This window comes from Salminus brasiliensis, chromosome 5, assembly GCF_030463535.1.
Source record: "Salminus brasiliensis chromosome 5, fSalBra1.hap2, whole genome shotgun sequence".
Lineage (NCBI taxonomy): Eukaryota > Metazoa > Chordata > Actinopteri > Characiformes > Bryconidae > Salminus > Salminus brasiliensis.
In genome coordinates this window covers 3,469,113-3,483,942 of record NC_132882.1, presented here as the reverse complement: position 1 = coordinate 3,483,942, position 14,830 = coordinate 3,469,113, and the positions used below count along the sequence as shown (strand labels likewise).

The 14,830-nt window shown below is 43.3% G+C and overlaps 1 protein-coding gene across 1 annotated transcript in view; it reads right to left on the bottom strand.

Moving 5' to 3' along the window:
• Positions 1–13,861, bottom strand: part of col11a1a (collagen, type XI, alpha 1a) — a 148,503-nt gene extending 134,642 nt beyond the window's left edge. Inside the window, exons 1-3 of the mRNA XM_072679262.1 lie at positions 13,750–13,861; positions 4,068–4,232; positions 1,084–1,297 (exon numbers count right to left, since the gene is read on the bottom strand). Of these exons, the coding sequence (XP_072535363.1) occupies positions 1,084–1,297; positions 4,068–4,232; positions 13,750–13,861 (491 nt within the window). The remainder of the gene's footprint in view (positions 1–1,083; positions 1,298–4,067; positions 4,233–13,749) is intronic.
• Positions 13,862–14,830: the final 969 nt, after the last annotated feature.

The following is a 14,830-nucleotide window of genomic DNA, read 5'->3' as shown; positions in this document are numbered from 1 at the left end:
AGTGGCAGCTTGCCGAGCCCGGGAATCGAACCCACAACCCCTTAAAGCAGATGTCCCCAGTACGGGGACTAAGTGAAACAGGCCCTCTAAATGGTCGGTTAGGGCGATTTAGGGCGAAGCAAAGCTAGTCTTGCCTCCGGATAGTCCTTTAGAGCAAAGCTGAGATAACCCTAACCTCCGAATGGTCTGAATGGCCTTTAGGGCAACACTAAGCTAGTCCTCTGAATGGCCCTTTAGGGTAAAGCTAAGCTAGTCGTGCCTCTGGATAGACCTTTAGGGTGTAGTTAAGCTAACCGTGCATGTGACTGGTCCTTTAGGGCAACACTAAGCTAGCCCTGCCTCTGGATGGTCCCCTGAATGGTCATTCAGGGCAAAGCTAAGTAAAACATGTCCTCCGAATGGTCCTTTAGGGCAAAACTAAGCTAACCCTGACTCTGAATTGTCCTTTAGGGTAAAGCCAAGCTAACCCTAACATCTGAATGGTCCTTTAGGGCAAAGCTTAGCTAGCCCTGCCTCTGGATAGACGTCTGAATGGCCCTCTAGGGCAAAGCTAAGCTAGCCCTGCCTCTGGATAGACGTCTGAATGGCCCTCTAGGGCAAAGCTAAGCTAGCCTTGCCTCTGAAAAAGTGGATAGCTTAGATAACCTTGTGTCTGGAAATGAACCTGATTTATGGACAGACCTGTTGAGGACAGTGCCTTTCAGGGCAAAGCTCCGCTAACCATGTCTACAGACAGGGTGAACGTTTTCATCAGGCTAAGACAACCCTATGCCCAGAAGGCCTTGGTCAGACTACGACAATCAAACCGGGCTGTTTATCTGAACGTATCTTGGTTAGAGTAGTGGTCTAGTGATCTTCACACATCTAACACCAACATGGATTGAGGAGCAGTACCATCACTGTCGACTACCTGTTGACACATTTGAGGTACTTCAACCAAATGATGGTCCTTTACATCATGACTTGTGGACTTGTAGTACCACTTACAAGCCTGTATGAAGACACTACTCCTAGCCATGCAACCCAACAATGAACAGAGCCTCATAAGATTAGTCATTAGTGACTCATCCAGCCCCCACTTACTTTCCATCTGCCAGGTTGAGGGTGCGGAAGAGGGGGTAATCCTCAGGGGCAGGTTTTCCAGTCTGATCCTCATACAGGAAGACAGGCGAACGGCCCACCTCAACACCCAGCTGCTGGACGCCCCGCTCGCTGTAGATGGACAGCAGGAAGGACTGGAGACCATTTTTGGGTTTGATGGTGGTCAGAATGGAGAAATCTTCAGGAAACACTCCATCTAGGGGAAGGAACAGATGAATACTTAACCCGAACTTTCAGATGCCATAAAACACCCACAGCTCCTCATGGGAGCAATTTTAAATTTGGGCTTCCAAGAGCTTTATCAAATCTTTAGCTATTGTTTCCTTCAGCTGCTGTGAGCCAACTTGGAGGAGCATCAATGCCTGTTCAATAAAAACATTTTAACAAGGCTTGACTTTTGGGCCTTTGTCTAATTTATTAGAAAGGAATTCTTCATTTGCAGGCAAAGTGGGAGGTCCAAGGGAAGCATAAAGCATGCTACACTGGAGCAGCAGCTCGCTAGCACAAGCTAAACGAGCTAAATAAACACAGCTGCATTGCACCTAATGAAGATACCCTGCATTCACTGACATTCAATAGTAGAAGCACATTTTCTGCAACAGCTGTCAGCACATCTGGAATAAGCATAAAGTGTATATCACAATACCTACACAGTATTATTAATATTAATATTCACCCTAATGAGCGACTGTAGCTCCGCCTCCTCAGTGTATATCACAATACCTACATTTAGAGCGTTATTAATATTCACCCTAATGAGCGACTGTAGCTCCGCCTCCTCAGTGTATATCACAATACCTACATTTAGAGCGTTATTAATATTCACCCTAATGAGAGACTGTAGCTCCGCCTCCTCAGTGTATATCACAATACCTACATTTAGAGTGTTATTAATATTAATATTCACCCTAATGAGCGACTGTAGCTCCGCCTCCTCAGTGTATATCACAATACCTACATTTAGAGCGTTATTAATATTCACCCTAATGAGCGACTGTAGCTCCGCCTCCTCAGTGTATATCACAATACCTACATTTAGAGTATTATTAATATTAATATTCACCCTAATGAGCGACTGTAGCTCCGCCTCCTCAGTGTATATCACAATACCTACATTTAGAGCGTTATTAATATTCACCCTAATGAGCGACTGTAGCTCCGCCTCCTCAGTGTATATCACAATACCTACATTTAGAGCGTTATTAATATTCACCCTAATGAGAGACTGTAGCTCCGCCTCCTCAGTGTATATCACAATACCTACATTTAGAGTGTTATTAATATTCCCCCTAATGAGAGACTGTAGCTCCGCCTCCTCAGTGTATATCACAATACCTACATTTAGAGCGTTATTAATATTAATATTCACCCTAATGAGAGACTGTAGCTCCGCCTCCTCAGTGTATATCACAATACCTACATTTAGAGTGTTATTAATATTCACCCTAATGAGAGACTGTAGCTCCTCCTCCTCAGTGTATATCACAATACCTACATTTAGAGCGTTATTAATATTCACCCTAATGAGCGACTGTAGCTCCGCCTCCTCAGTGTATATCACAATACCTACATTTAGAGCGTTATTAATATTCACCCTAATGAGAGACTGTAGCTCCGCCTCCTCAGTGTATATCACAATACCTACATTTAGAGCGTTATTAATATTCACCCTAATGAGAGACTGTAGCTCCGCCTCCTCAGTATATATCACAATACCTACATTTAGAGCATTATTAATATTCACCCTATTGAGAGACTGTAGCTCCACCTCCTCAGTGTATATCACAATACCTACATTTAGAACGTTATTAATATTCACCCTAATGAGAGACTGTAGCTCCGCCTCCTCAGTGTATATCACAATACCTACATTTAGAGCGTTATTAATATTCACCCTAATGAGAGACTGTAGCTCCGCCTCCTCAGTGTATATCACAATACCTACATTTAGAGCGTTATTAATATTCACCTTAATGAGTGACTGTAGCTCCGCCTCCTCAGTGTATATCACAATACCTACATTTAGAGCATTATTAATATTAATATTCACCCTAATGAGAGACAGTAGCTCCACCTCCTCAGTGTATATCACAATACCTACATTTAGAGCGTTATTAATATTCACCCTAATGAGAGACTGTAGCTCCGCCTCCTCAGTGTATATCACAATACCTACATTTAGAGTTATTAATATTCACCTTAATGAGTGACTGTAGCTCCGCCTCCTCAGTGTATATCACAATACCTACATTTAGAGCGTTATTAATATTCACCCTAATGAGAGACTGTAGCTCCGCCTCCTCAGTGTATATCACAATACCTACATTTAGAGCGTTATTAATATTCACCTTAATGAGTGACTGTAGCTCCGCCTCCTCAGTGTATATCACAATACCTACATTTAGAGCATTATTAATATTAATATTCACCCTAATGAGAGACAGTAGCTCCACCTCCTCAGTGTATATCACAATACCTACATTTAGAGCGTTATTAATATTCACCCTAATGAGAGACTGTAGCTCCGCCTCCTCAGTGTATATCACAATACCTACATTTAGAGTTATTAATATTCACCTTAATGAGTGACTGTAGCTCCGCCTCCTCAGTGTATATCACAATACCTACATTTAGAGCATTATTAATATTAATATTCACCCTAATGAGAGACAGTAGCTCCGCCTCCAGCAGTGCTTTTCCACTGTTTTAGGGTGTTTTTTGGTCTGAGCATCTTTACACTTCCTGGTAAATCTTGGAGGATCGCCTGCCCTGCACATTTTAGGGGTTTCCTAAAATGCTGATTACCTGGACCAGGTGTTCTGGGAGCAGGGTAAACATTAAAATGTCCAGGGCATGAGGTCCTCCAGGACCAGGACTGGGAACCACTGACCTACAGCACAATGTCACACACACATCCAAACTCTGTGAAGGCGGTCAGGAAGCCAGAAATGTCCGTCTGGGCTTACCTGGGAAGAGCTGTCTGGTCGGAGCGCTGATCTGGGCTGCCTTTCCAACTCTGTAGGCCGTGTCTGGCTGGGAGGCTTTCCTGTTCACGCAGAAGCCTGATGTCTTCTGTACTCCTTCAGGGCTATTGTGAAATTCTAATACTTTCAGCACGTCCACGGGTTTAGCTGCAGGGAAAGAGAAAGCAGAGACAGTAAAGCTTTATGATCAGGTGTTTCAGCTCAGCAGCACTGCACACACCCTGCAGCCTGGAGAAAGTGAGGGTTTAATGACTGCATGTAACAGTCCCTGACCAGATTCTTTGATGAATCGACCAATAGAAATGCTCCAAAATGACTTGGAATATTTTTTTTACATTGACTTCCATTGAAAGTTAAGAAGGTTTTTTCCTTCTCTAGTAAAGTTTGTGTAATAGCAGCAATAAGCATAATTTGTTTATGGAAACAGAACTAAAAACATAACAACTTTATTTTATTTTATATTTTTTTATATTTTTAATATTTATTTATTTATTGGATGCATAATAATAATAATAATAATAATAATAATATTAATAATAATAATAATAATAATAATAATAATAATAATGATATCAATACTACTAGTACTACTACTACTACTACTACTAATAATAATAATAATAATAATAATAATGATATCAATACTACTAGTACTACTACTACTACTACTACTAATAATAATAATAATAATAATATGAATTATTATTATTATTATTATTATGTGCAAACACTGTTCATGTGGTCCATGTAACAGAGAGGATTCACTTACTTGTGAACTGGAAATTCTGTCCTGATACCAATATCTAATACTTTTTTCATATATATATATATATATATATACTGTACCTGCAGACTGAGACTAAAGCCACCTGAGTAGAGTAATATTTCTACTGCAGGATTATGGATATAGTAAGATGACTAACTGATTTTAGAACATCCTGTTTATCTGAGTTCAAGAAACACATAATCTAATATCAGCTTAAAAGACCGATCAATTAAACATCTGACCAGATTCCTTACTGGTTCCTTGCTTTGATGTATAGCTCTAGGAATTTTTGATTGGTCTAAAACCTTTACATTAAATTCATTAAACTTAACAGCTCTTCCTTCAACCTTCCACTGAAACGTTCTTTGGGGAACAAAAACAGCCTTCATAAAAAGAAATGTGCCTGAGAGAGGCTGGAGAACAACCACTTCAAGATCCAGTGGATGCAATACCATCCATACCATCATTAGAAGGTTCTTAAAACCTTCAGAAGATTTGTTAAGATTTGCTTTTTTTAAGTCCAGTCCTGGGAATGATCTACCCAATTACCTATACAAATGTTTCCTATGTTTCAACTATCCCCAGCCCCACCACACCCGATCCAGCTAATCAGCTAATGTTCAAGCCCTTCTAGAGCTGGATCTGGTGGGTTGAGAGCAAGGAATACCTGGAAAAGTGCGGGACAGTGGGTGCCTAGGTGTGGAGTTGAAAGCCATGGCTTAGGGGAAGAGAAATCGGTTCTTCTACAGGAGGAATGTCCAGTCTTATCTGCAAGGGTCGGTGTGGCTGCTGGTCTTCAGACTAACCACGCAGGAACCCCTGTGGTCAGGTATTTGAAGATCGAGAGATTGAGATTCTACAAGTGATTAAGCAAGTAGAATCAGGTGTGCTTCAGGTCGTTCGGGAAGAAAACCAGCAAAGACACACCGACCCCTTCAGACCTTTCAGATATTCCATATTTCAGATGTTCTGACTAGCCAATTTTCTATTCTCCAGCAATGGCTTCCACGTCTGAAGGTGACCGGTATGAGGAATCTGAGGCATTTCAACATCTGCAACCTTAAATGTGGTCATCTCAGTTGTCCTCTACCAGCAAGATGCTGTTTATTGTCTTCTGCCGCTCTCAGGTTAAAGGCCAGTGGTCATAAAGACTGGGAAACGCTGCTGAAAACCTCCATGGCGAAGGCCTTTCACCTCCATTCATAAGGCCAATAAAGGAAGCGCCTTTGTGTGGACTGGTCAGTGGACTCAGTCACTCAGTCACCCCCTCAAAGCCTCTCCAATGTGGCAGCTACTTCAGCAGCCAGATACGAATCGAGTAAACTCTAAAGCCCATGTGAGAGAATAGAGAGGCCTTGAAGGCTATCAGCAAACTCTGCAAGAGGGATTCAGCCCCAACACACTCCGGCCTTTGTGTACAGAGTGCGATTCACAGTTAGCCGAGATTCTCCCAGCAGAGCTGAAGTGGCTCCGGCATTCCAGCAGTGGCCAATGCGACTGCACCAACCAACCCCTACCTACCCCAGCTTCAGCCTAGACCATCTCACACTCTCCTAAACCTGAGTGGAGGCATTCAGCGATCTCTAATAGACCAGCAGAGCTAAAACCAGCATTAGCATTAGCACAGCTGTGAACACAGTCAAAATAATCTAGCGGTTAGCACAACGCTAGTCTTTGTATGGAGGCTTCCACTGCTGTCTGGCTAGCTAGCCTTGTAGCTCCAGTCCTGTGGACTGTGAGGTGGATGGGGCCTCCATGAGCATCGGTGAGCCTTGGGCGCCCATGACCCTGTTATAATCCACCAGTTGTTTTTTCCTTGCTAGGCACTGACCGCTGCATACCAGGCACACCTCACTGGACCTGCCTGATGCATTGGAGATGTTCTGACTCAGCCATCTAGAACCGCACAGCTGGGTTCTTGTCAAAGTGTCTCTATACATTAGAGTCATCAGCAAACTACCACTTTAACACACCACATGAATGTGTGCAGTCTTCAGGAGAGCACCGTCTGAGGTGCTGGTGTGAGATGACCCTGGCAAATACGCTGGACAAACACACACATGCTTCCCCCTTCCTCCCTCACACACACACACACACACACACACACTTATGGATACAGTTCTTTGTGTAGGGAATGCTGAGGCAGAGGAGGATGGGTGTGCATGTGTGTGAGTGTGTGTAAATGCAAATAGGAAATAAATCTGGGTTAAAAGGCTGAACGCAAGATCAAACAGCCTGATTGCTCCTTTATGAGTCCAGAATTTGGCGGCGCCAGAAAGCAGAGGAAGGGATGTCTAATTCTGCTTCAGTAGATGAACTCATTAAACTCATCAAACGCTTGATTACGGCGCTAACAGGAAAACAGAAACACACGGGTCAATTCCCAGAGCCCTGATGGTACAGCAGTGGAATACGGTTCAAAATGCTGCCAGATAGCCACTACTCTCAGGGCCCTGACACTCTGGGCCCTACTGATGCCCATATAGAACCACGATAAAGGCTCCACCACAGATCCACAGGGAGGAACCAAAGGTGGTTCTTCTGTGGAATCACTCAAAGAACCATTTGTAGGAGCTTTATTTTTAAGCTGAGCCCAACCAGCAGCTCTGAGTGGGACTAATAGGCTATTTAGGTTCTTTAAGGTCTCTAAAAAGATCTCTCAAGAGTGTGAAGAACCTTTTAAAGGCTTAGTTTGATTATCATGTCATAAATGTGGGAATTCTGGATTGCAATTGTGTATTAGAACCTCATTCTTGATGTTTTACAGGTTTCCCACAGCTCTGATCTTTACTCAGGATCTACAAAACATTAAACATTGTGGAAATGTGCAAAGATGTTGATGAATTAGTAGCATCATATATTTTTTTTTTTATGAATTAAAACAGGGAACAGTGTGTAATTCCAATCAGGCCTGGGCGAAATGATGATGTTTTATTGATACTGATACTGATATATTATATCCTTTTTATTATATAGTGATAAATAATAATTACATCACAATACATTTCGTTTCTGAGCCTTTTACAGAATCCTTGTATCTCCAGATCTGCATAGAAGGAACAAAAAGAACCTTCTTAACTTTCAATGGAAGTTAATGTAAAAAGACAGCATTCCAAGTCTTTCTGGAGCATTTCTATTGGTCCATTCATCGTAAAATTTTGATCAAATACAAAGATCAACTGCAAACGTTTCAAATTATATAAAAGTAAATGTGGAAAATGGAGATACGAGGTGTTGAAAGAACGGACTGAGCCCTGGTTGGTTGGGTTTAATGCCAGAACAGGTCACTACAGTGCCAGACTGAGTCGCGTTCAGATTTCCTGATGGTAAACCTATGCCATATCCCCCATATCCAGTGATGCAGCTGTAACACATTTATTAATATGTTATTAACAAACTTCACTCCTGTAAATTCACCCCCCTCTCCTGAAAGTCTGAGTGAGGGCAGTGAGGGTCACTCCACAAATCACCCAGTTCTGCCTCTCGCCCTGCCGTGCCTCCACTTCTTGCTAGGTGCAATCAGCTGGAAAAGCGTGGACCTTTTCACCTGCAGCTCCCTGAGACTCTACTAATGTATTCAGCCCCCCTCTCGCCCGCCCTACCGCCCGCCCGCCCTCCCTCCCTCCGTCTCTCCCTCTCCCCCTCCCTCTCCCTCTCCCCCTCCTCTAACCCCTCTTTGACATACGCTTGCCGTTTGAACAAGACGGCATTATGCCTGACTGAGAAAACTTCACCAGGAAGGAAAGATTGACTGAAAAAAAGGAGAGGTGGGGTGGGGGTGCGGCGGCTTTGGTGCCCTCCCACCCGGACCACTGCAGAGTACAATATTCCCATAGAGCAAAAAGAGTAATACACTAGCTCTCCTGCAACACACCTCCTATTTATAGTCCAGAGCATATTCACACACTTTAATTAGAGCGTGTGGTTTTCAGCTACAATGGTTTCTTTAGCTTTCCCAAAAGGAAGCCAAATGTACTTTTGGGGAAGGCTCTTCAGGAAGCCATTAGTGGTTCTTCTATCCAAGGAACCCTTATTGGCCTCTGAAAGGTTCTTTCAGGAACCGAAAATAGTTCTTTTTTTTATTTCATCACTTCAAGGAACCCGTTTCGGTCCCTGAAAGACTCCTTATTGAAGCAAGGTGGTTCACTAACAGCATCACTCCAAAGTTCTCTAGTGAAACCTAAGAGGGTTCTCCGACGGTGTTGCTCCAAATAAGCCTTTCTGGTTTGGTTTCGTGAAGCAAATGTAGTCTGGAGAAGGTTCTTCTAGAAGATCACTCCACCTAGTCTTTCAAAGGTTCTTCAAAAGACAAGAAAAAAAAACAATAAAATAAAAGTTTCTTCCATGGATTCGCTCCAAAAATGGCCTTCTTGCCAGCTGTCGTTTTAGGAGCGTGCTATTTACAGGCCGAGCTAAAGCTGGATTTATGTTTTTCTGTCCTACATGTCTGGACGTGTAGATATGATGTGTAATTACAGCGCATCAAAACCACAAGACGTTCAATAAACAGACGGCCAGAAAAAGCGACGGTCCGCAAACGGATCTTTCTGCTGAGAGAAAGCTCCTGAGGCCGCTCGCTGCATGAGAGCTTTTGGGAGAGATTTGTGAAATGTGAGCATTGTTTGAAGGAATGCGCATCTGAGCTGGTTCTGAGCCCCAGGGGCTGGAAAACGTGTCTGTGCACTGCAAGCCAGAGAGAGGGCACCCTACAGACACGCAGAAATACCTTCACCAGCCGCAAACCCTCAGGAGCGATCAGCCAGCCCGACAAATGGCGAAGTGTGATTAACCCTTTAAAACATGGCTTTATTTTTTTTCATTTGACGCTCTTAAAAAATACTGTTTATTAACCTACAGTAAATAGTTCAGTATCTACCATGAATTACTCAGTATCCACCATGAATTACTTAGTATCTACCATGAATTACTCAGTATCCACTATGAATTACTCAGTATCCACCATGAATTACTTAGTATCTACCATGAATTACTCAGTATCCACTATGAATTACTCAGTATCCACTATGAATTACTCAGTATCCACCATGAATTACTCAGTATCCACGATGAATTACTCAGTATCCACCATGAATTACTCAGTATCCACTATGAATTACTCAGTATCCACTATGATTTACTCAGTATCCACTATGTACTGCTCAGTGTCTCCTATGAAGGATTCCATATCCACCATGAATTTTTCAGTTTCTACTAGTTTTCGATACCCACTATAAATTTCAGCATTTCCTCTGTTTCAAAATCTGCTATGAATGATTTACTATCTAGTGTGAATTATTTATTATCTATTATGCAATAATCAGTATCCACTATGAATTACTCAGTACCTTTTTTAAATGTTTCAGTATCCACTATGAATTACTCAGTATCTATTTTAAATGTTTCAGTTTCCACTATGAATTACTCAGTATCCACTATGAATTACTCAGTATCTATTTTAAATGTTTCAGTATCCACTATGAATTACTCAGTATCTATTTTAAATGTTTCAGTATCCACTATGAATTACTCAGTATCTATTCTAAATGACTCAGTATCCACTATGAATTACTCAGTACCTATTTTAAATGACTCAGTATCCACTATGAATCCACTATTATCCCTTCAATTGAAAATGTGCATTCAGAATGCTGTGCAGTCCAGGACTAAGCTAATCCATAACAGTTTACTAACATTAAAATGAATAATTACATTGATTCTTTGAATATTTATGTATTTCCTGCCGTTCTGAGAGAAAGTGTGGAGCTGAGGGGTTAACTCAGGAGAAGCAGGTTTGATCAAAGAGAGGAGCGATGCTGTAGGTACTGGGAGTGCTGTTATAATCTACTTATTGCTTAAGATATCAAAAAGAATAAAAGTCAACCTGCTTTCAAGTCGCGCCGACCCTAAATCTGTCTCCCCACTGCTCTGTCAGAATGCTTCCTCAGCTTCAGATTCCTGGGTTCAGCATTAAGCAGGACTGGAAAACGCCGAATCTGGATGCTCTGTAGCTGCTGATGTATTAAATTCCACCAACTCTAACCTGAACCTCAAGCCAATCCCAACCCTAATGCTGCTGCTGATTAATTGACAGTTTGTTAACAACTTCAGTCTCTCATAGTTAAGCTGCAGGGGACCATCAGTTTAAAGAGTGACCTAAAGACCCAGAGGTTTAACTGCACTTTGCAGGGTCTTTGTTGTTGTACACGGGGGCTCAGACTCAGACCCATTTGTCAGTCGTCTTGGCTAGGCCTCTGCTGCTCTGCCTCTTTGAACTAAAATAATAGGGATGAGCAAAGAGGGCCGTCATCAAATAACCGCTGAGCACTAGTGCAGGGACGGAGGAGGGGGGGAAGGGGGGGGGGATTCAGCATAAGGACAACGCAGCCCTGTCTGAAGACACACAAGTGCAAAAATTAAGGACAGGACAAATGTACGTAAAGAATCTGGGCATGAGGGGGCTCCAGCCTCCAACTGGACTTCAGTGTGGACCGGGTCTGAGTGGAGATAGGGTGTTCCTCTTGGGCACAAGGTACTTTTCAGCCATGAAATCAGCCTCACGGGCATGGCCCCGCCTCTAGCTCCACCCAGTGGGAGGTGCCGTTGTATGACCACCAGCTTGTGAGGCTGGATTCATGGCTAAAAAGTACCTTGTGCTCCTTTTGGCTTGGCCACTGCTCTAGACAAATCAAAGCCCTCCGTTCTAAAAGGGAATAAAGTGATGGTATGTGGATGAAATGAGCTCGTTAATTAAAGAAATAAGACATCAGGTATCATTTATGTTCAACTGAAGAGAAATGAAACATTTTATAAACTCCTTAAGGGTCCTTGGGTCTATGCTGCAGTTATTACATCAATAACTAAAGAGATTCATTTCAGGAGTTTCACAGCGAACACTGAGTTATTCATAGTGGATACTGGACTATTCATAATAGTTACAGTGTAATTCATAGTGGATACTGGACTATTCATAATAGTTACAGTGTAATTCATAGTGGATACTGAATCATCTACTGAAGTTACAGTGTAATTCATAGTGGATACTGGACTATTCATAATAGTTACAGTGTAATTCATAGTGAATACTGAATCCTCTACTAAAGTTACAGTGTAATTCATAGTGGATACTGGACTATTCATAATGGTTACAGTGTAATTCATAGTGGATACTGAATCCTCCACTGAAGTTACAGTGTAATTCATAGTGGATACTGAATCCTCCACTGAAGTTATAGTGTAATTCAAAGTGGATAGTTACAGTGTGATTCATAGTGGATACTGGACTATTCATAATAGTTACAGTGTAATTCATAGTGAATACTGAATCCTCTACTAAAGTTACAGTGTAATTCATAGTGGATACTGGACTATTCATAATGGTTACAGTGTGATTCATAGTGGATACTGAGTCCTCTGATGAAGTTACAGTGTAATTCATAGTGGATACTGAATCCTCCACTGAAGTTATAATAATTCACTGTAGTTACTGAATACTGACAGATTCATAGAAGATACTGAATAACTCATTTTCATTACTGTACTGTATAATTCATAGTGGAAACTGAATCCTTCACTGCAGTTAAGGTATAATTCATAGTGGATACTATGTAATGTATAGTCTTTGCGGTACAATTCATAGTGGATACTGTGTAATTTATAGTCTTTGCTGTATAATTCATAGTGGTTATGGAAAATAAACAGTGTATACTGAGTAATTCGTAGTAGTTACTGCATAATTCATAGTGGATACTGAAAATTGCATGGTGGATACTGACATTAATGTAACGGATTAAAACAAATGTTTCATCAGCCTCAAATCAAACAGATAGTCTGATTTAACATTGATTTCATATCAGAAACTAATGATAGAAATCTCAATTATTCGCACAGATGGTTCTTAGTCCAAGAAAAGCTCCATATGTCTCGGATTTGGGGTCGTTTTGGTGCGACTGAAAAGCAGAAACATCTGGATCTCTCCTCTGTTCCCAGCACAGACAGTGCTATTCATGGGCAAATGCATAATTGCTATGCTTATGCTTTATTCCAGCACGCCCCATAATGCCATAATGAGCAGCCTCCCAGGCTTAAAATCACAATGCCACATCGTTTGCTCTCTCATTTCTATCCAGACAGGACGCACTCACTGTGCCTTTTTACGCACGGAGCCACGCGGACCAAAGTGATATGTTACACTGATGATAATGACGATAATGATGATGATGATGGGTAGATCTTCCTCCTTCATGTCGACTAACTTTTCAACTTACGTCCACAGTCATCACCATCAATCTGCCTGCTTCCCCAAAGTGTGAGAGGGATCCTGAAACTGTGAGGAATTTCTCCCCCACCTAACCGTGTCCACACACACACCTAACGGACCACTCGCCCAAACAAAGGGCTTTTTACCCCTCTCCCCATAGCATAAATCTTTAAGGCTGTCTCCCTCGGCATGTTTCTCCACACACGGTTCTGTTCGAACCTTAAAACTGACCTGAATCCAAACCAAGCCACGCGTAAAAACGCTTCAGGCACCCCCAGGCACATCTTTCCGTGCTCCACATTCTCGAGAAAGAACATCTCCACACACAGTCATAGAAAGCTGGAAAACGCTGAGGATCCTGAGGAACCCTGCGCTCCAAGGCGCACGAACACTGCTGGTCGTATTGCTATTACTATATTCAATAACCTTGGCTCGTCCTTAAAATCACCAAAATCTGAGAGACAGTGTGGACCGTGGCTGGACCCTGGACCCACACCCTCACTCACACCTGTAGCTCCATCTGAAGCGTGCAGATGCGCGTAAAGTCGCACGTCTTTACGCATAACTGTCTGAATCCAGTTGCGCACAGACAGCCTGGCAGCCCCCCACCGACCCTTCACCCACCGTCTGTCCGGACTTACCTGCGTTAGCGTGGGGCAACAGGATGATGGCCAGCGCGACCAGTGCACTAAAAGTGGGCTCCCGAAGCCTCCTCTTCGTTTTCCACCGCGTGGCCCACCTGCTCGTCTCCATGCTGGCGCGAGGGTCTGCGCGCAAAACTACTGCTCCCTCCAAAGGGGAAAGAAGAAGAAGAAGAAGAAGAAACACCCTAAACACAAGAAGCCAGCAGCTGCTCTGCTACACAGCCATGCGCGCGGAGGTTATCGTGCTTTCTTCTTCTTCTTCTCCACTCCAAAGGTGCCCCTCCACCTCCTGGGCTCTTTTTCTCGCTCTCCTCTCCTCGCGCCCAGCCCTGGCACTGCACGCAGGCTGCGCAGGGGCTTTAATCAGAAATGCGCGCGGCGTGCGGTGGCCCTGCGAGTCACAGCGCGCGGAGGAGCACACCCTACCATTACAGTGGCAAATGACAAGGGCGGTGGGGTGGAGGGGGGGTGGGGCGAGTGGAGGGGGGGTTAGAGGGGGAAGGTGCGCAGGAGCCAATCAGAGGACTCGGGAATGCCAATGGGCTCCGCCCCCCTGTGCTCGATGCAGCCACTAGCCGAGAGAGGGAGGGAACGAGAGAGCGAGCGTGAAAACGCACCGAGGTTTGACCACCACCACCACCACCTACTCGAGCCGGGCTGGGGATCACCCCCCCCCCTCTCCCCCCACCTCCACCACCTCGCTGGTGTGGATTTGTCACGGCACGGAATGTGATCAATCATGGTCAAGCCGTGGTCAAGCCGTGGTCATCTGGCTGGGTGTTTAGTGGACACTTTTCCTTCTGTTGTGCCCATCAGTGTTGCTTCGTCAGTGGGGGTCTCTTAATTAAATAACGTGAAGCTACACGCTTATGGAAATAGTGTTTGTGCGTGTGTGTGTGTGTGTGTGTGTGTGTGTGTGTGTGTGCATGCCTGTTCTTGTACTACTATCTCTGTAAGGACCACATGTGTAAAGACACTGAGGTTAAGTTTAGGGTTGGTGTGGTTATGGTGTAGGTTACTGAGGTTAGGTTTAGGTGTAGATTATTGAGTTTAAGACTGGATTTAGGTTTAGGATACT